This window comes from Mus musculus, chromosome 9 (genome assembly GCF_000001635.26).
Source record: "Mus musculus strain C57BL/6J chromosome 9, GRCm38.p6 C57BL/6J".
Taxonomy (NCBI): domain Eukaryota; kingdom Metazoa; phylum Chordata; class Mammalia; order Rodentia; family Muridae; genus Mus; species Mus musculus.
In genome coordinates this window covers 60643767-60670065 of record NC_000075.6, presented here as the reverse complement: position 1 = coordinate 60670065, position 26299 = coordinate 60643767, and the positions used below count along the sequence as shown (strand labels likewise).

Below are 26299 nucleotides of genomic sequence, written 5' to 3'. Positions count from 1 at the left end.
AAACTTAGGGTGGATCTTCCCTCTTCCAGTGACCTGATGAAGAACATCCCTCCAGTGCTCATTGGCTTGTATTTTAGTTGATTCCACATCCTGTCAACTTGGGAACCAGATCAGCTGTCTGTCAAACATACTGTTTTAAAAACTATTTCTACAAGTAAAGTTTTTTATGATGATTATACTTTTAGCAAGGCTAGTTTAATATAGAAATAATAAACACATTGTGTGTTTTTCAAGTTATGATACACCTTTGAGAGTTCTCAGGCATCTACCTGTGCATGCATACCTTGGCTTTTGATTGTGTACCAGCATCACCGCTGACCACTGTTACAGAAAACCTTCTGTGTGTCAGCGGCTCACCTCATTGCATGTCTTATAACTTCACTGTGCTCTGAAAGCTTGATTGTAAGATTTCATGTTTGTACCAGTTATTTCCTAAAGGTCTGAAGTCACAAGGAGGGAATTTGAAATGAAAATCTGAGTTTTCTTTCAAAATATCTGACTTCAACCAGCAGAACTGTGGTGTATTTCAGAGAGAAGAGGCACAGTCACTGTGACGTTAGGGTCCAAAAACATCAAGAGATGAACCTTTCCATCCAAACAGCAAATTGCACCAGCCTGTGAGGTGGCTCAAGGGTGAAGGCAGGCATGTGCTCCCAAACCTGACGACCTGAGTTCTGTCCCTGGAACCCACATGGTGGAAGGAGAGAACCAACCCCTATAGGCTGTTCTCTGCCCGCACACTCATGCTGGACACGTGCATGCCTCCCCCCTGAATAAGATGACTGAATGTAATAAAAATAGAGAAAACTTAAGCCTCAGTTAAGTGAAAGTTCTTGATCTTTAGAATTCACTCTCATTAGCATTGTGGGAGCCCTCCTGGAGTAAGCACTCCGACACCAGTGAGCGTGGAAGAGAGATGTCACCAGTGGACCGAAGCCAGGACAGCTCCTGAGAGGCTCTCATGCCAGGGACAGTCTGTCTACGCATTATATCTGAAACAACAGGGTGGGGAGAAAGCCAGCAAGACTCTCCAGAAGCTTACGTGGCAGTCAGCAAGAAGCCTGTGTGGCAGTCAGCAGGTTTCTAAGGGCAACAGCCCATTGTCTCAGCTGCTTCTCTTGGTCGTTCTGTTCCAGGTTGCCAGTGAAGCCATGCTCAGCAAAGGGTGTTACAGGCAGTGCTTTAAGCAAAACACTAAATAAGTCAATGTCTAATCTTTGTCTCTTCTAGCTTATTCTACTTCATTAGACATTAGAGTTAGTGAACATCATGTTAAGCGTAGTTGCCCTATGGATATGAAAGTGTCTGGAGGAGTGATGGCTCTGGTCAGGAAACGGATTGGAGAGTGGGAAGAGAAGAGGAGGTGATGTCTTAGTGTGCTTTCCATGGCTGTGCTAATTACCATGACCAAGATCATCTTTGGGAGGGAAGGCTTATTTCAGCTTAAAGTCTGTAGCCCGTCGTCAATGGAAGTCAGACCAGAGCTTGGAGGCAGAAACTGAAGCAGAGGCTATGGAGGAGTGCTGCTTACTGGCTCGCTCTCCAGTACATGGCCAGCCTGCTTTCCTGTAGCAATCAGGACTGACTGCCCAGGGGTGGCACCACACACAGTGGGCTGAGTGCTCCCATATAAGTCAATCAAGAAAATGTCCCACAGACTTACTTACAGGCCGATGTGATGGAGACATCGCCTCAGTTGATATTTCCTTCTTCTGAATAACTCTGATTTGTATCAGGGTGATAGAAAACTGATCAGCAGATGAGGAGACTGTTCTCTGGAGACCTTACAGATGACACACTAGTTTGAATAATCTCATGATGGGAACATGTTAGTGCTAGGTGTGTTAGCTGACAGACTGAATAAATATTTCAAAAGTGGAAACATCAGGGCCTAGCCTCCTGTATGAGAGTAGTGGCGACCACTCAGGAATCTGGGAGATTGGCTTTAGCTTCTAGTCCAGATTTTGAGCTGGCTTACCAGATTTTGTTTTTCTAGAGATGCTTCAAAAAGATACAAATGTGCTTCTAGAAGATTCTGCTCTTTCAGTAATAGCTTTCTCAGGGAGAACACACCCTCCCTGTGGTTGTCAGACACTGCCCTTTCCTTATCCACGGGTGGGAAGTTGTCTTTATCCAAACACCAGAGCGTATAGCTCTGCTGTGTTCAGAAGCCCTGGGCTCTAGTCAGTGTGGCTCACAGTTAAGCTTTCATTCTCAACATGCCCACCATCATTGTCTGTCTGTGGAGTAGATAGTTCTATTTTTGCTTATTCTCTGTATTTTGATTTTTTCAAGCTTGTGTTTTCATTACTGATTTCCCTTTATATAATCTCTATGTTGCAATTTTATTGTCTATATATTGAAATTACATCATATATTTAGTGTCAAACTACTTGTTTGTACGTGTCTACTTGTACAGTTCTGTCATTTACAAGTCTTTGTAACCTTGTTATTTCTTTTTAAAATTTTATATAACTATATTTCACTTTAAATCAATTAGATGAATAATTTTAGAACAAATTTTAAACATGACCACAGGTTACCTTCATGTATTATCAATTTATAATACATCCATACATATGTCTCTCCTTGAGTCTAGAAAGAATCCAAATGAGATTGCAGAGCCTAGATTACAGCATGCAAACTATATTATAAATCTAAAAAGAGATTCTTTTAGCAAACATGCTTTAAAGTATTAGATTTAAACAAAAAACAAATTGTTATAGCAATATAAAGGAGCAGATTAATATCCACTGATGGTGGATTCTACTCTTTTAAGAAAAGATGTGCATGCCTATGTGCATGCATGTTTGTATGTGTATGTGTGCATGCATGCGTGCATGCATCAGAAGATCCCTTGGAGCTGGAGTTACAGGCAGTTATAAGCCTTCATGTAGGTGCTGGGAACTGAATTCTGGTCCTCTGCAGCATCAGCAAGCTCTCACCCCTTAGGGTCTCTCTAGTCCCTGAAATATGTCCCCTTAATGAAAAGTGCTGCACGAGTGCTTCACTGTTTAAGGGTGGCCTATGAAGGTTGATGAGTTCCCTCCCCACCCTATGTTGGAAACATCCATCCTGCTGTGCTGTGTTGGCCAAGAAATAACTTCTGTGCTTGTGTGGCTTCCATAAGCTAAGTTCTTTTGTCCTACAGGCCAGTGCCCACCATTGCACCCTGACTGAGCGCCGTCTCCTGTCCTAAGTACTCCCGTTACAGAGTCCATCTTTCCTCCCACAGGGCCCCTAGTTCCTTTGATTTTCCCATTCAGACTCTTCCCTGCTCTCAAGTCCTGTTCTTTGCTTGTGCTCAGAGAAGCTTGATTTGCCTTGGCAAAGCATTGTGAGCCTGTGGCTTGGGGTCAGAGTTGTCTCTAGGACAGGTAGTGTGTAGGCCTGGGACCCTACAGCCTTAGAGCAGCTCCAAAGGGAAATTTACTTGATATGTTTCTCATAATTAAATTATCAGCTAGGAGCCTTAGCTAATATTAACTAGTTAAATGACTTCATAAGACTTGCAGCATAAGACACTTAATATAAATTTGCTCTAAATCTGGTGACTTGAATATTTTACTTTTGGAGTTTTGTAACATGTATATGCTAATCATGTTCCCTTTTTTTTTTTTTCTTTTTTAACAGATTACCAAAATTGAAAATGTTAATCATTTGTGTGATTTGAGAGTTCTAAACCTTGCCAGGAATCTCTTGAGTCATGTTGACAATCTCAACGGCCTGGATTCACTAACGGAACTTAACCTTCGGCACAACCAGATCACCTTTGTGGTGAGTACACAGTGGACTCCAGATGAGCTCTGCTTCTCTGCAGAGGAAGTGATGCAGATGTGCAGTGTCTTACGTGGTGTGAGTGTTACCCCTCAGTAAAGCAGCTGCTGCACGCAGTCACTGAGTCCTCATCCCTTTGTCCTGAGCACTGAATTAGAAAGGATGACAAAGGCTGTTGGTGAGTGACAGCTGAGGGATTGTTGTTCCCATGAGAGAGTGCAGATGGAGAGGTCCACATGAGCATCTTTTGGCAGTTCTAAGGATGCCTCTTGATATAAACAGAAGAGTACCCAGGGCTGCAGAGGCCGGTTCTGCTCTCAGCTACTTCACCTTTAATCAGTTGTGTGACCCTGGGTGAAACACTGGCACTCTCTGGATCTCAGTTCAGATTTGTCTAGAATGAAGTAACTGGGCTTGTCATTTGTGTCTTTTTGTGCTTGCTGACTTTAAAGAAGTACGTAGCAACACCTTAGCGTGTAAACAGAATGGGAAAAGAGATATTGTCATCACTTAAGCAGTATGGTTCTCAACCTGTGGGTCTTGACCCCTTTGAAGGGCAAATGGCCCTTCCCCAGGAGTCACCTGTGACATCAGGAAGTGCAAACATTTGCATTACCATTCATAACAGTAGTACAATTGCACTTATGAAGTGACAATCTAATGTTATGGTTGGGGATTACTACAACATGAGGAACTGTACTGAAGGATCCCAGCGTTAGGAAGGCTGAGAACCACTGCACTTGACTGACTGTTGTGCTGTGTTATAACTGTGTTATAACAGTGTGTTATAACAGTGAGTTATAACTGTTATAACTGTGTTATAACTGAGTTATAACAGTGAGGCTTAAGTCATGTGATGCTTTCCTCCTCATTCCATGATGGGAGTGTAGGCTCCTCTGCTGTGGCGGCAGGAACGGGGCTCAGTTCCCAGCATTCACCTCATCCTTCCCCTTCTTGCACCCTGTAGAAGGACTTGATGCTTTTGCTGGAAACCGGCAACTAAATAGTATTCTAATACAGAGGCCTTAATATATGGATACATAGGTGGCTGGTACTAAAACCACAACTCCAGCTTTAGGCTATGATCCAGCTAAGTGCACTCGGCTTCATCATCATTTGAAAAGTTTCCTTTGTTTCAACACTGCGGAACCCTGATGTCATTCACGCACTTCTAAAGGCACATCCTAACAGAAGCCCTTCCTGAGTAGAGTTGAGTGTGCTCTCTGGAATGCAGATGTGAGGAACAGATGATGTCTTGTTCCCAGGCTTTCTCTTACAGATCGGTTTCACTTTCTCTTTTCCCAGAAGGTCTAAGGCAGATAGCACCTTTGTCTTCTGGGAGGGAAGAGACTTTCAGAACCTTTCCCAAGACACGGATGTATCACACAGTTTTTGAGTTATACAAGGTCCTCTCCATATTGGATGAATATTGAAGTTGTCAAGTCCTCCCCATGTTGGAGAGAGTGGTATCGTGGGGCTATTAGTTTTCAAAGCTTTCAGACTGGATTACGTTGTTGTGTTGCTGAATCTTTGCAAGCTGCTCAGTCAGGACTTTGTGTGTCCTCAGGATCCTGGCGCTGGGAAGCGTCCAAAGAGCTCGCTCGGTGGGGGCAGAAATCTGCTGACCTGGCTGCTCCTCTTGGGTTGGCTGCTCCTCTTGGGTTGGCGTGCTCCTCTTGGGTTGGCGTGCTCCTCTTGGGTTGGCGTGCTCCTCTTGGGTTGGCTGCTCCTCTTGGGTTGGCGTGCTCCTCTTGGGTTGGCGTGCGCCTCTTGGGTTTTGGCTTCCCTTTGAAAGCACATGCTGCTCATGCAGGGAGTCACCAAACTGCCGGGTGAATGTCATCTCTGCTTGTCACTGTGGAGCTGAGGCAGCAGCAGTGTCTTCTAGAAGGGAAATTGTATCCATTTATGAAACCTAAAAAGACAACAGTAGCATACATATACCCTCCATAGTGATAAATGCAGTGCATGTAACACAGGAAGTTGAATATGCATTTAGGAGTGAGTAGGGTGTAGTTTAGCTCCAAGTTTAAGTCAATTCTAAAGGATCCTCTACCATTTCAGGTAGGTAACAGGGTTCTTTAACCTTATTTGTTGATTGGCAGTGGGTCTTCCTGTATGGCTCTGGCTGGCCTGGGGATCACATGGCTCTACCTACCTGTGCCTGCTGAGTGCTAGGATCCCAGTGGTGAGCTTCCATGCCCTGGTATGCAACCTTTGCTTTAAAAATCCAAAAGACTTTAAAAACTGAGGATACATATTTTTTCTTCATCTTTTCTTTTCCTTAGGGTCAGTTATCATACTTCTTTCTTTGGGAGGGTGGGAGGTTTGGGATAAGTCATGGTCTCATGGAGCCCATGATGGCCTTAAATTCTCTCGATAGCCAAGGACTGACCCCCTAACGCTCCAGCTTCCACATCCCAAGTACTGAGGTTACAGGTGTGCACCACCATATCTTTATTTTTAACTCTTTATTGGCTAGTGATCTTAAAGACTTTTTTATTATTATTAATTTTAAGTGTGGGTACACATGCCTAAGGAGTCCAGAGGCATCGCATCTCTGGAGTAGGACTTAGGGTGGTTGTGAGCTGTCTGATATGGGTGCTTAGAACTGAACCATGTCCTCTGAAAGTACAGTACATGTTGTTAGCCACTCGGCCACCTCTCCAGCCCTGTCTGGTAACCTTTAGGCAAATACTCTGCCTCTGATCAACCCTGAGCCCTTCAGCTGGTAACTTTCTGAGAATTTACTCATATTGAAACAATATTTTTATTCAGCCCTGGGAAGGAAATGCTTTACCTATGAACAGGGACCTCTCATGCACTCAGTGTCAGGACTCATGTTCTTTGCCAGTCTTTTCTTGGAAAGTGGGTCAGTGTCAAGCTAAATATCTTTTTTGTTTCCATGATGCTGTTCCTTTTGAAAGCTTGGGTGTGGTGCTCAGGCCTGTACTCCCAACTGTCAGGAGGCTGAAGAAGCAGGCAGTCTACCATGAGTTTAAGTCCAGCCTAGGCTACATGGGTTCCAGCCTAGGCTACATGGGTTCCAGCTCAGCATGAGCTAGAGTGAGGCTCTGCTTCAAGGAAAACAATCAAAACCACCCCTCATAACTGGCAACACCATCAGCGTTGGGAGCTCTCAGACAGCTTAATAAAGGAGACTCTTTGGAGCACAGCCCAGACCTTAGGTTCCCTTCTGTGCCTCTCTGCCTTCACAGAAGTAGCCTTGCTTCTGAGTCGGGTGTTGCCTACTCTCCACACTTCTCTTTCTGTCTCCCTTTCTCTTCAGTGCTAGGGATCAGCCCCAGGGCTTTACACACCCTAGTCACAGCTGCACCACCAAGCCCCCTCCCGGCTCCACTTAGGACATTTTTAAAAAATTTCTAAAAAACACATAGGAATAGGTTTTTATGCTTTTGAGTGCTTCGTGCATGGCATTGACTCAGAGTACGTGTCTTCTGAAGTCTGCTTTTATTGACACCATGCCTTGAAAGTCATCCACTTTAATACCTCTAACTCTAGTTTGCTAATTTTGGCAGCTATATAGTATTCCATCTTATGGTTATGATTCCATCCTGAACAATCATATTATTTATAATTTTTCATTATTTCACATGGCACAAATAGTCCATACTTTGTGCATGTGTGTGGAGGCTTCTCTTAAGACAGCACTTTAAAGGCTTTGTAACTTTCTATAATAATAAATCATCACTGAAGCGTGGCTGTTCCACACATGTCCACATGGCCAGTACGGAGAATGAAGCACGCCTGCCTCTTCCAAGAACTACCACGTTCTCTCCTCATCTGTTCTTTTCTATCTCATTAAAAACATTGCTCTGAATTTATTCTGGTATCCTCAGCCATTCAACTTGTTTCTTGACCAATGAGAAATTGGTTCTTTGCTTCCTGCTGCCTTCTTTTAAAAAGATTATTTTCCGTGGGAGAGGAGGCAGGAAGATTATATGAAATAGGATCAGAGAGTTTGCTGTGAGACTGTGTCTTCTAGTAATGTCAGAAGTTACACCCATAAAGTCTCGCCAATACGACTGCTCAAACATGAGCTGAACAATAGGCATAACAGAGCAGACATGGAAAACTCCGAGTCCTCAACTCTAGCCAAAGAACTAGAGGCAACCGGGGAATGCTGGGACTAGACTGAGAAATAGTCTCCTCCAGAGGCGTGCACACCAGGTAGCTATCTGTGGAAGGCAGCACAGAAACCATTAGATGTAAAACTACTTATGTCAGCTGTCTTGAAACTCCACAGATAGCTGACATGCTTTTTGTTTTGAAATTTTATTAAGAAATTGATTTGATACTGTTGGTAACATGTGGAATCATCTTTGATGTTGGTTCATTGATGTTATCTATAACAATCTTGCTCTGATCACTTATTCTATTAGTATGTCTGTAAATTATCTAAGTGGGTGTTCTATTTAAATGGGGTTTTTGGTGGTTATAGTAAAAAATATTAATACATCCGAGCACAGGGTTTCTTTTCACTTTTGACCATTTATGTTCCGGGATGAAACACACACACAGTCTTTATATTTTAATATGCCTTAAGCAGCATTTTAGCTGGGCCACTGCCTAACCTCCATGCTGTTAGAATCCACTTTCCTACCGATAACTCCACTAATTTCTAGGTTCCATCTTGCCTGCTCTTCACCCCATTGGGCAGCCCTCTTGGCTCAGCGGCCATGGCAGCTCTCCTTCTCCCTCCTACATGTTGTTCTTCTTCCATGATGGTCTCTTCTCTTCTTCTCTCTCTCCCTCTCTCCTGTACCTCTTTTCTAACCCATGGCCACTTCTCCTCTTCCTTCCTCACAGTCTGTAGCCCAGGAAACCTAACCCCCTCCTATGTCTCTTCCCCCCAACTATTGGCTTCTGGCATCTTTATTCACCAATCAGAATTAACTGGGTTAATTAACTGAGGGTCCCTTGGGCTTTGTGCAGACTCCAGATGTTGGAGGCCAGCACTTTGCATTACAATATACAGTAAAAGACAAAACTTCAACTGGTGGTTGTTTTTTTTTCCTAAACAAATAATAGCAGTTTCCTACTAAACATTATATATTTACTGTATGTTGGCATGCTTGTCTCCCACCAAAATTTATATTGAGGCCTTGTTACCAGTGTGAAAGGTTTGAGAGGCAGGGAAGGAAAGCCTGCTGCCCCTCTGTCATGTGAAGATGTGTAGAAGGAGCCATCAAGTGAAGGCCTCTCACTAGACTCTGAGTTTGATGGCTCTGTTTTCCACTGGGCTAGAAAAACCTTTAGCATGAGGCTGAAGCAAAAGAGCAGGTGGATTCTTGGATTATTCTCTATTTTAAAGAAAATGTACTGCATCTAGCTATTGTTATTGGAGGCAGGCCTTGTATGGAGCTCTGTGCAGGAAGAATTCTGCATCAAACATAGGGTTGTTTTGAAGTGTATATTGATCTTCATGTTTGTTGGAAAGAACTCATTCCAAGGATGCACACATTCAGGCTACATTCATTGGCTGGCTTAGTGCACAGTCCTGAAGACTTTTGCTGAGGTTGTTGGTAATAGCTATGTCTACACTATATGACATGACCCATAAGTCCTTTTCCTCTTACATTTCTGATGTTATGATGCTCTGCCCACCGCAGACAGATTGCAGAGGGCCCACACTCATATCCTTTGATTTCCCAGTGTGCTTCTATACTTAGAAATCTCCAGATGGGAGGTAAAGATAATGTCTTCCTCAGCCATTTAGTGGAAGTTAGTTGGAAAATGTCTGGGTGTGTTTGACTTTGACTGGGTGGAGTCTTGCTGTTTTGATAATTTTCTTATACTATGAGGACACGTGTTTTAGTTGTTTTCATTTTGATCTGTATGTCTGCCCCCATTGCCACTACTTATAATGTTTACTTAGGATTTTTTTCTTGATGAATATTGTTTATTTTAATACTTTCAAATAATCTGCTTTTGGGTTTTGCAGAACCTCTTTGTAGCCTTTAAAAACATAATTTTGTTGATTTTTCCATCACCTCTCTTGTTCTTTGTTATTTTCTTGTTCTAGACACGATATTTTAGTTTTTAGTATTTATTTTTATAATTTTTAACATTTATAGATATAGCTTCTTTCCAAAAGTCACCTTTGTTTTCTGACTACAGATCTTGAATTTTGTAGTCTTGGTCACCATCATTGCTAGCAGGAGGAGCAGGGTTCTCAGACAGGGTTTTCCTGTCTTGCCCAGATGGGCCTAAAACCTGCAGTCCTCATGTCTGTAGGCCAGGGCCAAGGCCTTCATATCTGTTGTTGGAGGCCGACCTTGTATGGAGCACCATGCAGGAAGAATCCTACATCAAGCAATATGATTGTTTTGAAGTGATGATTTTCATGTTTTCTGGAGTAAAACTAAATTCCAAGGATGCTTGCACACATGCATACACAGGTACACATGTATGCATGAACACACATGTTTACACTATAAATATTTTTTAATTAAAAAATGAAATGGATGAAATCATCTTTCCCCCCAGTGCTGGGGATGAACCCATGAAGCTCAACATGCTAGGCAAGCACTCCTCCAGCCCCGTGGCTCTTTCTTAGCACTATCATTTAAATCAAAGGATTTTCTTTTTTTTCTTTTCTTTTTTTTTAATTGTGTATTTATTTCATTTACATTTCCAATGCTATCCCAAAAGTCCCCCACATGCTCCCCCACCCACTCCCCCACCCACCCACTCCCACTTCTTGGCCCTGTTGTTCTCCTGTACTGAGGCATATAAAGTTTGCAGGACTAATGGGCCTCTCTTTCCACTGATGGCCGACTAGGCCATTTTCTGATTCATATGCAGCTAGAGACACGAGCTCCAGGGGGGTACTGGTTAGTTCATATTGTTGTTCCACCTATAGGATTGCAGATCCTTTCAGCTCCTTGGGTACCCTCTCTAGCTCCTCCATTGGGGGCCCTGTGATATTGGATAATAGCTGACTGTGAGCATCCACGTCTGTGTTTGCTAGGCGCCCTGGCATAGTCTCACAAGAGACAGTTCTATCTGGGTCTCAAAGGATTTTCTAAGCTCTAGGTTTTGAACTGCATGTGGTTTGAGGGGAATATATATATATATATATATGTATATACACATATATACATATACACACACATATATACATATATATATTGGAGAAGTATGGAGATGGGGTGAGCATGCAAAGGCCAGGGGAGGATATTATGTCTTTCCCTGTCACTTTCCATCCTGGGTTTTGAGATAGGATCTCTCACTGAACTTGAAGCTCACTGCTTCAGCTAGATAGACTTGACAGAGAACTTCCAGGATCATCTTGTTTCTACCCTGCAGTGCTGGGTTACAGGTGTGCATAGAATATCTGATTCCTACATGGATGCTAGAGATTGCTTTTATAGCAAGTGATTACCACTAGACCTCTTCCTAAGCCTCTGGAGTGTATTTTTAGTTTTTGAAACATGTGATTTCCTTATTCATTTTATCATAGCTGTCTTTTCTAATTTAAGTGCTTTATGTTTAATGTATATGGATCAGTTTTATGAAGTTTGTTATATTGTTATATTGCCTAGCATGTCAGCATACATGTCTAATACATGGTCAATATTTTGAAGTTATGTTCTAGACATTATAACTTTGCAATTGATATTTCTTCCTGACAGATTGTCCCTTTCATTGTTATGTGTTAGTGCTCTTGATGACTTCCAACTTTATTAGGCAATATTGTAGGAGCATGTGCTGTGTGTATTCATGGGTCTAAACCCAAATATACACAGTAAGCAGGAGCAGCATCGTGACTTACATTCTCCAACTTAATACAAAGTCTCAGTCTGTATTTGTTTTTAAGGAGCTGTGCATTCTTCATGACTCCTTCCTTCAGTGCTGAGAGCTCAGCTTTCCTTCTGTGACGGCTCTCCCAAGAGCACATGAGCTTACTCTAATGACCAGGACACGTTAGGCAAGCCCACACTGAGCAACAGTATCCAAAGTAACAGGCTAGTGGTCTGCATAAATGGAACATTACCCTTATTTCAGAAGGGACAGGACTATATCAGTGAGAACCTAAGCTAGTGGGATAGATGGGTTCCCAGGAGATGATTGCACTTCCATCTACTCTAATAGTTAAGCACTGACTGTAGCAAAAGGAGCACAGCTATGTATTCATGGCGCTGTGTGCTATGCTACCACTGAGCTAGGCTCAGAGAGGCTGCCTGGGCCCTGCCAAACAGTGCAGAGGGAAGGAGGAGAAACTGAGCAACCCCTGAATGGATAAAAGAAGTTTCAAAGTAAGAAGCCGTGTCAATAGTTCATATTTTGCTTTATTTACTTATTCATTTATTTATTGATTGATTCTTGTTTTGTGAGGCCAGGGAGGGGAAGTCATGTCCCCACATGGCTGTAGAGGTCAGAGAATAATTTGGCAAGAGTCAGATCTCTTCTGACATCGCACTGTAATCCAGCATTGTGGGAAAGAGACAAGCAGATCTTGGAAGTTCTCTGTCAAGTCTGTCCAGCCCCAGCAGTGAGCTTTAAGTTCAGTGAGACCAACTCAGGTCATCAGGCTTGGTGGAGCACCCCATGAACTCAGGTCGTCAGGCTTGGTGCAGCACCCCTTGAACTCAGGTCGTCAGGATTGGTACAGCACCCCATGAACTCAGGTCGTCAGGCTTGGTGCAGCACCCCTTGAACTCAGGTCATCAGGCTTGGTGCAGCACCCCATGAACTCAGGTCGTCAGGATTGGTGCAGCACCCCATGAACTCAGGTCGTCAGGCTTGGTGCAGCACCCCTTGAACTCAGGTCATCAGGCTTGGTGCAGCACCCCTTGAACTCAGGTCGTCAGGCTTGGTGCAGCACCCCTTGAACTCAGGTCATCAGGCTTGGTGCAGCACCCCATGAACTCAGGTCGTCAGGATTGGTGCAGCACCCCATGAACTCAGGTCGTCAGGCTTGGTGCAGCACCCCTTGAACTCAGGTCGTCAGGATTGGTACAGCACCCCATGAACTCAGGTCGTCAGGCTTGGTGCAGCACCCCTTGAACTCAGGTCATCAGGCTTGGTGCAGCACCCCATGAACTCAGGTCGTCAGGATTGGTGCAGCACCCCATGAACTCAGGTTGTCAGGCTTGGTGCAGCACCCCATGAACTCAGGTCGTCAGGCTTGGTGCAGCACCCCTTGAACTCAGGTCATCAGGCTTGGTGCAGCACCCCATGAACTCAGGTCGTCAGGCTTGGTGCAGCACCCCATGAACTCAGGTCGTCAGGCTTGGTGCAGCACCCCATCAGGTCGTCAGGCTTGGTGCAGCACCCCATGAACTCAGGTCGTCAGGCTTGGTGCAGCACCCCATCAGGTCGTCAGGCTTGGTGCAGCACCCCTACCCAGCTCTGCTTTATTTGCTGCATATTATAGACACAGAATGAGTGGTCACTGCTTGGGGAACGTTGCTGTAGACAGGAAGGAACTTCTATAGCATACTGTATCTTCCATGTCCCCACATTGCTGAGGACTTTCCTCTAGACTTGGTTGAGTTATAATCTAAGTGCAATAAAAATATATCATCTTAGCTGTACAATTCAATGTGTTTTATTTTATTGTTAACTATCAGCCAGATCAAGATGTCTGAAATGTTCCTATTATTCCAGAAAGTTCTCCTGTACCTCTTTTTCTAGTCAGTCCTGCCTGTACCCCAGGGGTATTCTGATATCTGTCTCTGGATAATTTTGTCTACATTGATACTTTATATAAATTTTGTGTACAACCACATACCATGTCATGGCAGGTCATGCATGTCATGCCTGCTTAAAAATATAGTTTTAGGTGGTTTTGTCATGGGATTGCCATCATAGCCTGCATGTAAGCCTGGGTGGTGTGGCCTGCTCACACTGAGATCATACTCTGTGTAGTCATTAGCTGTGAGCCGTTGTAAAGCACATGAGTACATGAAGAGATTCTTCCTTGAACTTTTTGACAGTCATCAATGTGTGTTTATTATAGGTTTTTTTAATTTCTGGGTTGGATTCCACTGGAAAGGCCATCGTAGCATTTGCTTGCTTGCTTTCCAATCTTCTTTCTGGTTTGTTTTTGTTTGTTTGTTTTGGCTTGCACAAAGTTGCTATGGATAGTGTTCATATTTTTATTTATCTGTTTATTTTAGTAGACCTAAAGCTCTATTTCTCTTAGGTAGAAACAAAGGAATGTGAATGTCTGAATTTATCAGAAACTGTCTGAACTTATTGGAAATGCTAAATTTATCAGAAACAGTTGGCACTGAGCATCTGTGTAATTCATTTCTATAATTCTTATCGTTTTAGATTTGCATTTATTTGATGAGTTAAAGGCATCGAGTGTCTTTCAAGCATCTTGTCCATCATCTGTAATGAACAAGTCTAGACTATTGATGTTATAAGTTATCTGACAGTCTGGATTCCTCTCTCTCTCTCTCTCCTCTGCCTCTCTCTCTCTGTCTGTCTCTGTCTCTCTGTCTGTCTGTTTCTCTATCTCAGTGTCTGTCTGGATGTCTACAGAGAGTGCATTTTTCATGGCTTGTTCTTTTCACTTTTTGGAAAAAGCTTTCGGTGTGTGGAAGCTTTCAGGCTTGATGGCATCATCTGTAACTTGCCCCCTCTGTCTTCTGTGTCCTGTCTGAGGACTCTTCCCATTGCAGATCATGACTGTATTATCCAGTGTTCCTCCTAGAAGGTTTACAGCTTTATCGCTCCTTTCAAGACTCTGAGCTATCTTTGACTTTTGTGTGCTATAAGATAATAAGCGATCCAAAAAAAAAAGAAAGAAAAAAGAAAAGAAAAAATAAATAAAAGAGCTGGGTGTGGTGGCCCACACCTTTAATCCCAGCACTAGGGAGAGGCAGAGGCAGGTGGATTTCTGAGTTTGAGGCCAGCCTGGTCTACAGAGTGAGTTCCAGGACAGCCAGGGCTATACAGAGAAACCCTGTCTCAAAAAAACCAAAAAAAAACCAAAAAAAAAAAAAAAAGAGAGAGAGAGAGAGAGAGAGAGAGAGAGATATAATAGGTGAGAGTTCATTTTATCCACATATGGCTGTCTGTTTTCTTGGCTATATTTTACTGAAAAGACCTATTTCCCTATGAAAATGAACTGTCATGTTTATAAAAATAAGTGCTAATTACAATGAGCTTCTCTGGAGTTGCTCTCTCTTCCATTCGCTGTTCTACCCCTGTGCTCAAAGCATTTCCCCATAGACTCATCATGCTTTATGATATTGTGACATTTGCAGCATATTTTCTTTGTATAACTTTCCGTTTTTTCAATTTTCTATTAGATATTTTCTTCATTTACATTTCAAATGCTATCCAGAAAGTTCTCTATACCCTCCCCCCACCTTGCTCCCCTACCCACCCACTCCCACTTCTTGGCCCTGGCATTCCCCAGTACTAGGACATATAAAGTTTGCAAGACCAATGATGGCCGACTAGGCCATCGTCTATAACTTTCCTTTTAGGACATAAGAATGTTGTGTAGAGAAGATGGTAAGTAATCCACAAGCACTCCTTCAGTTGCCACTCAAACTTCTCTGGGGTCAGCTACCCCATCACAGGTCCACCATCTTTATTTTTTCCAGGTGCTATGCAGATTTGAAGATAATCATAATTTTTATTAACACACCTATGAGAACATTTTGCATCTGCATTTTCATAAAGAAATTTTCTTTTACTAAAGCCCTCAGAATATAATGCAGCCCATCTCATCACATTGCTTACATCTTAATCTCTCTTTATAACTTCTGTCATTGTCGTTCTCCCAGGTGCATCTCTGCATCCTTATTGCTTCTCTGGTTATACCTTGAAATTAACTCTTTAAAACGCAAACTTGTATTTAATTTGATTTTCAGTCTTAGCTAGCGAGTTTTCAGTAATTGCCTTTTACTTTCCACAGACTCCCCAGCTCCATCACTCCCGGTGCCGTGTTTTCCTCATGTCTCCTGTAAGCTCTAAGTGTAGACGTCTGTCTGCAGCCGGAATTGAGTTAATTCTCTCTGCCCCGCCTTAGCACCTTGGTGTTTCTGCCCTGTCTTCCTATGGTAATTTTTTTCTGTAGAAGTTGGTGGCTTGTGATAATCAGACACAGGGGAACTTGAGTGACTCTGGGTCTTCCTGACAGCTTAGCTAGGAGGCTTAGAGGTCTGCACATCAGGCAACACTTCTGTCAGTTTTGGTTTGTTTGTTTGTTTGTTTTTAGACCTGTCTTGTGATGTAGGTTTCAGGTACACATTCAAATACAGGAAGGCCATTGATTGTGAGATAGAGGTACTGAGTCGTTTTCCTCATAGCAGTTAAAGCAGGGCTTCTAGAGGGTTAAGGGGGAGCTCCCTAGTTGGCATCAGCACCCACTTTCTAGTCTGCCTTCCTGGGGGAGATTACAGAAAAGCAGGGTACAGCTAGATTGATTGATGTCAATTGCCATAGAAAGGGTAGGGGACAGGAAAAGCAGCTAAGACTATGAATGCCTTTGAGAAGCATGAGCTGATGCTGCCTGGGCTTTCTGGCATCTTGATAAATGTATGGTTAGAATGGTGTATAGATGGCTTAGGAGTCACAGCCCTTGGGTAACACATGTGTGTCTGTTGAAAAGTGAAAGCTATAGCAGGTAACTTGGAATTAATTTAGTCTTTTAATGAAAAGGAATTCTGTTTTCTTTTCTCTTTTTTCTGTTCTCAAACATGCTCAATACATCCATTTATAATTTTTCAAACTGAAATAATTTCTGCTAAGTATATTGTATCCTGACTTTTTAAAAAATAACAGAAACAAGAATAAAGATGGTTTTCTTTCAGTCTTCTTGGTCCTGTTTGCTGCATTGCCACACCCTGTGTCTTCACCTTGCTTCCTCCTTATTTCTCTGTAAGAAGAGCCACTAAGAATAGCCCAAGTAATAGACATTCCATTCAGGCAGATTGCTGAGTCATGAGTAATGGATGTTCTATACAGGCAGATTGCTGAGTCATGAGAAATGGGTGTTTTATACAGGCAGATTGCTGAGTCATGAGTAATAGACAGTCCATACAGGCAGATTGCTAAGTCATTTAGTTCACTTACAAAGTTAGGGAATATGGAGAACACTGTTGAGCAGATGAGATGAGTTCTTTATCTGTAAAGTCGTTATTTTTTAGAAAAATAAGGATTTCTAATCCTTTCATCAGTCTCAAAGTTCACAATTTCATTCAGCTCTTTTTTTTTTTTTTTTTTTTTTTTTTTTTACAATACAGAGAAAAAACATTTTGGAGACATTTAATATCAAATCATGATCACAGCAAAAAGAACATGGGTGCCCTAGAGCAAACTATTTGATGTATGAGAACAAGCCCTCTTGGATCCATCAGCTCTATTTTTGATACATATCTTTTTATTAGATATTTTCTTTTTTTCTTTTTATTTCTTTTTTCTTTCTTTCTTCTTTTTTTTTTTTTTTTTCTCTTTGTTTTTTTCGAGACAGGGTTTCCCTGTATAGCCCGGGCTGTCCTGGAACTCACTTTGTAGACCAGGCTGGCCTCAAACTCAGAAATCTGCCTGTCTCTGCCTCCCAAGTGCTGGGATTAAAGGGTGCGCCACCATCACCTGGATAGATATTTTCTTTATTTACATTTTAAATGTTATCCCCTTTCCTAGTTTCCCCTCTGAAAATTCCTTCTCCCCTCCTCCCTCCCCCTGCACCCCAACCTACCCACTCCCATTCCTGGCCCTGCCATTCCCCTATACTGGGGCATAGAATCTTCACAGGACCTAGGGCCACTCCTCTCATTCATGACCGACTAAGCCATCCTCTGCTACATATGCAACTAGAGCCTCAAGTCCCACCATGTGTTTTCTTTGATTGGTGGTTTAGTCTCAAGGAGCTCTGGGGGTACTGCTTAGTCCATCTTGTTGTTCCTCCTATGGGGCTTCAGACCCCTTTAGCTCCTTGGGTCCTTTCTCTAGCTCCTTCATTGGGGACCCTCAGTCCAATGGATGGCTGTGAGCATCCACTTCTGTATTTGTCAGGCACTGGCAGAGCCTCTCAGGAGACAGCTATATCAGGCTCCTGTCAGCAAGCTCTTGTCGGCATCTGCCATAGTGTCTGGGTTTGGTGAAAACTATGTTGAATGCCTTAAATCATACTTCAGAAGTCTGTTGAATATGATTTCCAGCATGTTTTAAGTACAATAAATATAAGGTGATGAGCAGATTAATAATATGACCTGTAAATATTTCTGTAGGTATCAATATTTTCTTTTCATGCTTATGTATATTAATATTCTAGCTGTGATATAATAGTGCTCTGCCTGTGAAATAGTTACATCCAGAAAAGATGTGCTAGGACTGTTGAGTCCTTGATGATAAAATTAACATGTTGTCTTTTCCTTAAAGGGAAAAGGCTGAGAGCATCCTTATAGAATCTCAACCCCTATTTCTCTTTCCTCTTTCATTCTGAAATGCTTAAATCATAGCTTGGTTCCAAGCAGTTGGGTGAATGGATCCTACTACCAGAAGAACTTACTGATAAAACACAGCTTAAAGCCTCAGCATAGTCTTGGTCTGGGTTCCGAAGCAGGATATTTACTGACAGCCACCCGAGGGAATCCAATACCGCATGTCAGCCCTGAAATCATAGACATACAAGTAACGTTATAGCAGCCGAACCAGTTGTATTTTTATATTTAAGAATATATGTATGTAACAGTAGTTAAAGAAAAAGAAGCTATGAATCTGAGAAGGATCCATGATAATGCTGGGGTGAGGAAAAGGAAGGGGAAATGATGCAATGACATTTAAGTTTCAAAACTTAACAACTTACAAGATCTGAAAAAGAAGATTAAGATGTTTAAAAAATATTTATTTTAAAAAAGAGGGGCTGGCGAGATGGCTCAGCGGTTAAGAGCATTGACTGCTCTTCTGAAGGTCCTGAGTTCAAATCCCAGCAACCACATGGTGGCTCGCAACAGTCGATAGTGAGATCCAACACCCTCTTCTGGTGTGTCTGAAGACAGCTACAGTGTACTTATATGTAATAATAAAAAAGAGAAACAGGTTTTAAGAGGCTGGAGAGACCGTGCTTTGGTTAGGAGCACTGGCTGCTTTGCTAGAGGACTCAGTTTTCAGCACCCAGCTGGATACTCATAACTGGCTGTAACTCTAGTTCTGGGGATGCATTGCTTTTTTTCTGGCCTTTAGAGGCAAGAGGCATGCCCCTGCTCTGTGGACATACAGGAAGGCAAAACACTCAAACACAAGAGTGAGACTGCAGTAACTCTCAGGAGCTGCACGGCGCCTCCAGTCCCCAGTGGGTACCAGAGTGCTTGTGCTCAGGTAGATCCAGGAGGAGTCTGGGGTCAGAGAGTGGAGAGAGGGCGTTCAGGTCAGTTCTGACTTTTGTTTCTGGAGAGGTAAGAAAGCAGCAGCCATTTTCTGTGGGAAAGTAGGTCCTGTGAAGCCTGCACTCCTCCTTCTCAATTGTGGGAAAGTCAGAGAGAGGTGGCGTAAGACATGATGGTAGAAGTTTGCCGACTTACACAGCCCGCTACTCATGGGCGTGGGGGAGAGATTGGTCTGCTGTCCTGTTTTCTACACTTTTACTTGTACCATGGAAAGATATAGAAGCTACTGCTTCACCTTTATGGATCAGTGTTTCCAGAGAGGCCTGGGAAGGAAGACACTGTACTGGAAATGAAATGGTTTTATATGGGAAGTGGCAGAGCGCTTGAAGTCTGGAATGTCCTGTCCCAGCCTCTGGGGCTGTATAGCCATCCTGCCAGCCCACCCTCCACCTGACGGCCTACCCTCCACCTGACGGCCCACCTTCCACCCTGATGGCCCACCCTCTACCCTGATGGTCCACCCTCCACCCTGACAGCCCACCCTCTACCCTGTTAACCCGCCCTCCACCCTGTTAACCCCCTCCACCTGCCAGCCCACCCTCCTGCTGCACCTGCGGCCGCCTCAAGTGCTGTCTTTTCTACATTAAGTCAGATTGCTCTACTTCCTTAGCAGAGGCTATTGCTCTACTCTGTCAGTTCTTTTGGAAGGCTTTTTTATTGTTTTTGTGTTTTGGGTTTGTTGTTGTTGTTATGCCTAATGAAATTGAGTGTGTTTATTATGTATTTTTTTTTCAGTCATCTGAGCCTAAATCTTTCAGTATTGACTAAGAGCAACATTTAAAAATACTGCAGGAACATTTTTTTAGCATATGTTAAAGTATACAGTCTAAACTTTTATTCTGTGCCTAGATTTGTAGCTGACCTTATAGTGCTTTTAGTTTGGCAGTGGTTGTCCCTGTATTGTGTCCTTGTAGCTGAGTGATCTATTTCCAACAGTTTGAGAATAATGAGGTAAATGGCTTTGAAATTTGCCCCATTGTTTGAAAAGCTTTTGAGTGTGCCCTTTTGAAAAGTGACTTTGAGCAAGCCCGGATCACACTGCCTGTGCTACAGTAAATGCTGAAGAAGCATCCTGGCATCCTTCCCGAGAGCTCGAAGGAAGCTAGCCGCAGTGATCCCTGCTTCCTCCACCGCTTTGTACCTTGCTAGCGCTGGTGCAGCTTGCTCTGCGGATGTGCTGACACCCTCCCACTCGCCTGCTCTGCAGCAGCAAAGAATGGCTCTCCGAGTCCAGAGGAGATGAAGGGTGTAGCGAGGTTGCAGGAGGGGGAGAGACATGAATATCTTCCAGCAGCTGAACAAGAAGGCATTTTAATACGATATTTTTTCTTTCAACTGATAAATTTTTGCTTTCTGTTATTTTCTAGAGAGATGTGGATAATTTGCCCTGCCTCCAACGCCTCTTCCTCAGCTTCAACAATATAACTAGGTAGGTGGCAACTCCCAGCTCATTAATAGATAACTTGTCTGTGTGGGCTCTAATGCTCTGAGATTGTCAATGCTGGGAGAGGTTTACTGTCCTGAAAGATTTTACATTTGAAAATGGGGGACCGCCCATGACAAAGTTCTTTGTTGGGAAAAGGAAGCTCTTGTGTTTTCTGCCTCTGTTGCTAAAGATGATGCAGTTAGCAGAGTAGGCCTTTCTTTAGTTCTGCTGGTGGGCTGCATGGAGCTGTCAGTGTGGATTTGCTGTCCTTTGTTTGACAGCCACTGCCTTAGTTAGTTGAATTAGTTTCTTTCATAAATTATCGTCTGCGATTTGTACCGCCACTGAGCAGTTTTGATGAAGCAGGCTATATTTGTCACTGAGCTGCATGGGAATTAGGCCGTGCCTGCCTTCTAAGTGAGTTTCTGCTTAGAATGAGTGCTGCTGAGAAGGTCATGAGAATACACAAATGCACACATTTAGCTTGCCGTCCTTATAGCATGATGTGTTGCCCAGTGTTAGTGTGGGAGGCTAGCGAATGAAGTGGAGGCAGAGGCCAGCCCTCAGTGCAGAAAGACCTCCTTTCCTACTGGCTTTCTATCTCCTTCCCTCTGCCTCTGTCTGAACTTGGCTTCCCCTCTGTTCTTTGGTTTCTCTTCAAGGCTGATCTCTGGACTTGCATGTGTGTAGGATACCTATTAAGTTTAAAAGCACATCTCTTCCTGGACCTGGTCCTGAGGACCAGAAACTATGGGGTTCTGTGCATCTTTCTGGTCACATCCTTTCTCTTCCTGGCTCATATCTAAGTTTAACCCCACTTTCCTATCCTCTGTCTCTAAAAGAAAACAGTTACCTCAAGATGGTGAACATTTTAGAGAGATGGATTTCAGAGGAAATGCCCTTCAATCCTCCCTTTTCTCCTCCATAGAGAGGCATGGAAGTTTTCTGTAGGACTTTCTGGGTTCTCTCAGCCTGCACCATGCTTTTCTAACTGCTCTGCTGTCACGTGTGTGCTTGTATGTGTGTACGTGTACATGTGCCTGTGCGTGCGTGTGTGCGCGCGCGTGTGTGTGTGTGTGTGTGTGTGTAAGGGGAATGTGGCTCTTTTTGTTAACATTGGTTTTCTTTAGGAGATTTCTACCTAATGACTGACAAAGCTCTAGAGAGAACACTCACTGTTTAAGCTGCTGCAAACCCTTTGATTTCCCTAGTCCCAGGTGAACTTGTTCCTTCTTGTTCGTGTGAGCAATTGAAGAGACATATATTTGCTTATATATAGATTATGTTGCTCCCTGGCCCCAGGACACAAGCTCTCTGAACTCCTAAACTTTGAGCTTATAAGGAGTTTGGTTTGGTTGCTTATATACTAGAGAGCTTTCTTTCAAAGTTTGGAAGGGAGGGTCACCCAGCCTGCAAAATATGATTGGTGGGATTTCTTTTCCTTGAAAACAAACAAATGAAGCACGGTTTCCTAAGAATAAGTGAGACAACACTTCAAGGTCTGCCCACTCCCCACCCCACCCTTAACTGCACTCCCCCACCCATCTGTGTATTTCTCCACAGGCTGCTGAGCTTTAGAGTCTCTTTAGTGTTCCCACCTGATATGTTTTGGGGACAAAATGAATCTGTTGCTCTGTACTGATATCTGTGACCCAGAGGTTTTGTATCATGAACGCATTAGGTTTGGGGAAGGAAAAAATAGCCTTGAAAACATTTGTGTGAACTTTACTTAAGACAGGAGGATGTCCGTTAGCTGTGCTGCTGGCCACTAGAGACTACTTCAGTGACAACTCTGCATCTTCTGGACTCACGTTCTGGTTAATAGAGCTGTCAGGGTTTCCAGTCCTGTGTTCCTGGATAGCTGAGGTCACAGAGAGAAACAACAAAGGGAAGGCCATTTTATAGGAGCTTCTGGTCCTCTCTGTGGAGATGTGAACTGCATCTGGCAAATGAAGAGAGCCAGTGTATGGCCATTTAGAGGGGAAAACCTATTGACCCTTTCTTTCTCTTGTAAGACCGCTTAGGTTTTCACCAAGTTGTTGGAATCTTTTTTTTTTAATTTCAATTTATCTGTATTTGAAAACATATTTTGAGTAAAAAGACTTATATCAAATTCTTCTTTCCCTTTTGTACCCCAACTCCTCCTGGAGAGCCCCCCTTTCAAAACCTTTATGTAATACCTTTCGTTTTTTTATCACATTCTTAAAATGTATAAAATACGGTAACAATGAAAATGAGTATTATAAAAGTTGTTTGATATAAAACAACAATCAACTGAACAGTCTTATGTACATGTTTGTCTACAGCAATACTGAAAATACATGTTTTTCTCAATATAAATTTTAAATAACTCCAAATATATTAACTGTATGATATTTTAAAATAATATATCACTATTAGGTTTTTTAATGAACAAAAATAGATAAAGTCTTTTGTTTGTTTTGTTTTTAGTAGAGCTTAAAATCTTGGCTTACTGTGGTACAAACACAAAATAAGAACAGTTTTTGCACGTTGGAGTTCATTGTAATAAGGCTGTACTTGAATGTCCCTTACATCACCAAAGGATTTTAACTCTATAGTAGCTAAGCTAAGCACAGTTCTGCTGTGCCAAAGAATGAGTTGTAGGCACGATTTTTGGATACAGATTTCTTGCTATGGTCAAAGCTATTTGACTTGAGTGATTATTGTCATTCCCAGCCCACAGGGAACAGGTTACATTCATTTAAGAAATGGTATGTGTATTAAGATGGTCTATCCATGAAGTCATTCATCAACTGTTTCAATGAAGAATGGTTCTGCTTGGAGGGTGGCACAGACGTTAGGTAAGGGTAAGATTCTAGCTCATTGGCTGTGATGATTTTGAAAAGCATTCATCTTAGAATAAGAGTAACTTATAAAAAAAGAATAAGGGTAAGTTATAAAGTCCTCTTCTTCAAAAATGATACAATAATTACAAATATCAAGCAAAACCTTCAGTCTTACTCTTTGCTGTTCTCTTACAAGCCACCTCCCAAATTAATTGTCTACATTTCTTTTGGCTGTATAAATAATTTTGAACTATGTAAGCTGTTCTGAAAACCATGCATAGTATAGTGTAAAAACATCAAATCAACAATCCTACTAATAGAGAGGCTGAGATAGGAGAAGCATGATTCCAAGGCCGTTATGTGGCACACAGCAAGACCCTGTCATGTATAAACAAGCAGAAAGTATAAATGGATTGTACAATATTGGACCTATTTCTCCCATTACCAAATTAGAGAGACCACGGAATGACAGCTGTCAAATTTCTAATTCCTCATATTTTTGAATTTCAATCGATTAGGATATGTTGGTAGTATTAATTTTCATATTAAGAGATATTAAGGAAAAATGATTGTTACTTCCCGTTAGTTTTCTTGTTAGAGGTGGAATTATGTTTGTGTGGGTTTGTTGAAAGATTACTTTCTTGCTTCTTCTAGGGTGTAGTTTCACTCCTTGTGTTGGTGTTTTCCATCTATTATCTTTTGTAAGGCTGGATTTGTGGAAAGATATTGTATAAGTTTGGTTTTGTCATGGAATATCTTCTTTTCTCTGTCTATGGTGATTGAGAGTTTTGCTGGGTATAGTAGTCTGGGCTGGCATTTGTGTTTTCTTAGGGTCCGTATGACATCTGCCCAGGATCTTCTAGTTTTCATAGTCCCTGGTGAGAAGTCTGGTGTAATTCTAATAGGTCTGCCTTTATATGTTACTTGACCTTTTTCCCTTACTGCTTTTAAATTTTTTTGTTTAGTGCATTTGGTGTTTTGATTATTATATAACAGGATGAATTTCTTTTCTTGTCCAGTCTATTTGGAGTTCTGTAGGCTTCTTGTATGTTCATGGGCATCTCATTCTTTAGGTTAGGGAAGTTTTCTTCTATAATTTTGTTGAAGATATTTACTGACACAACCAGGGAATCCTTTAAGTTGGGAGTCTTCACTCTCTTCTATACCTATTATTCTTAGGTTTGGTCTCATTGTGTCCTGGATTTCCTGGATGTTTTGGGCTAGGAGCTTTTTGCTTTTTTTTTGTTTGTTTATTTGTTTTCTTTGACTGTTGTGTCAGTATTTTCTATGGTATCTTCTGCACCTGAGATTTTCTCTTCTATCTCTTGTATTCTGTTGGTGATCCTTGCATCTATGACTCCTGATCTCTTTCCTAGGTTTTCTAACTCCAGGGTTGTCTCCCTTTGTGATTTCATTATTGTTTCTCGTTCCATTATTAGATCCTAGATGGTTTTGTTCCTTTCCTTCGCCTGTTTGATTGTGTTTGCCTGCTTAAGGGGATTTTTGTGTTTCCTCTTTAAGGGCTTCTAGCTGTTAACCTGTGTTCTCCTGTATTTCTTTAAGGGGGTTATTTATGTCCTTCTTAATGTCCTCTATCATCATCATGAGAAGTGATTTTAGATCTTAATCTTGTTTTTCCTGTGTGTTGGGGTATACAGGACTAGCTATGAAGGGAGAACTGGGTTCTGATGATGCCAAGTAAACTTGGTTTCTCTGTTGCTTATGTTCTTACGCTTGCCTCCTGACAACTGGTTATCTCTAGTGCTACCTGCCCTGGCTATGTCTGACTGGAGCCTACATTTCCTGTGATCCTGGTTGTGTCAGAACTCCTCCAAGTCAAGCTGTCTCTGTGATCCCGTGATTCTGGGATCCTGCAATCCTGAGATCCTGGGTGTGTCCGAGCTCATGGGAGTCAAGCTGCCTTTGGGACCTTGAGATCTGGTGTGACCAAGCTCCTGGGATCCTGGGCATGTTAGAGCACCTGGGAGTGGAGCTGCCTCTGGGTATTGTGGGGCTGGCTGTGGAATTTGCATCCAAGGTGTGCTCAGGGCCCCAGCCCAGACAGACTGGAAGGAACACGTGCCACTGGTCTGGCAGAGTTCCTGTGTGCCTGGGTCCCACGGGTCCTAGTAACTCCCGGTGTTGGGGACAGATGTTGTGTCCTCCTCACCTCTGATCCTCTGCTCCTGGGTGCATTGGAGCACCTGGGAGTGGAGCTGCCTCTAGGTGTTGTGGGGCTGGCCAGTTGTTGGAATCTTAATGGTCCATCAGCATCAACTCTTAGATGCCCTGTGGAAATGCAGAAACTTCCAAAATGAGATTTTATTATGGAATTCAAAGAGCTCCAACATGGGAGAAGTAGGTCCTTATGTTTAATGGTGGGTTCCTTGTGAGCATCAAATAGACCTGTATTGTGTGCTTGCCTGAAGATAGCAGAACATCCCTGATTTCTGTCAGTAAGCATCAAAGTTACTGTTAGAGAGTGACCCACATATCCCATGTCACTTCTGTCAGTAGACTGTGCTTCTGCTGAGTATCCCTCAGAGCATCCGTGACTTCACACGGGAAGGCACAGGTGAAGTTAGCACATTGCAGTGCAGTGTTAGGCTTAGTTATGTGGGACAACAACAGGGGAGCACAGAGGTAAATGCATACCCGCTGCTGAGCAGGAAGAGCCACTCGGCTGAGCTGTTGGTGATGAATAGGCCTTAGGAAAGAGAAGGGTATACTTGACTCAGAGAGCTCAAGCTTCCAGGTCCACACTGTAGGAACCTCTCCCTTACTCATCTTGCACTAACTCTATGCCCTCACCTAGCCCATAAAGTGTTAGGGGCATCTGCCAAAGTACATTGCTCATGATCATCCTGAGAGAAACAGGGTAAATCAGGAGGATTGCTGTATGTACGTGC

General features: G+C 42.7%; 1 protein-coding gene across 18 annotated transcripts in view; it reads left to right on the top strand.

Moving 5' to 3' along the window:
- Positions 1-26299, top strand: part of Lrrc49 (leucine rich repeat containing 49) — a 100944-nt gene that overhangs the window by 18102 nt on the left and 56543 nt on the right. For 12 of the 18 annotated variants that reach the window (NM_001311095.1, NM_001146046.1, NM_145616.4 and 9 more), the window contains 2 exons: positions 3634-3777; positions 20525-20586. In NM_001311095.1, coding sequence (NP_001298024.1) covers positions 3634-3777; positions 20525-20586 — 206 coding nt within the window. The remainder of the gene's footprint in view (positions 1-3633; positions 3778-20524; positions 20587-26299) is intronic. The other 6 variants (XM_030243994.1, XM_030243990.1, XM_030243989.1 and 3 more) reach the window with 1 other exon arrangement.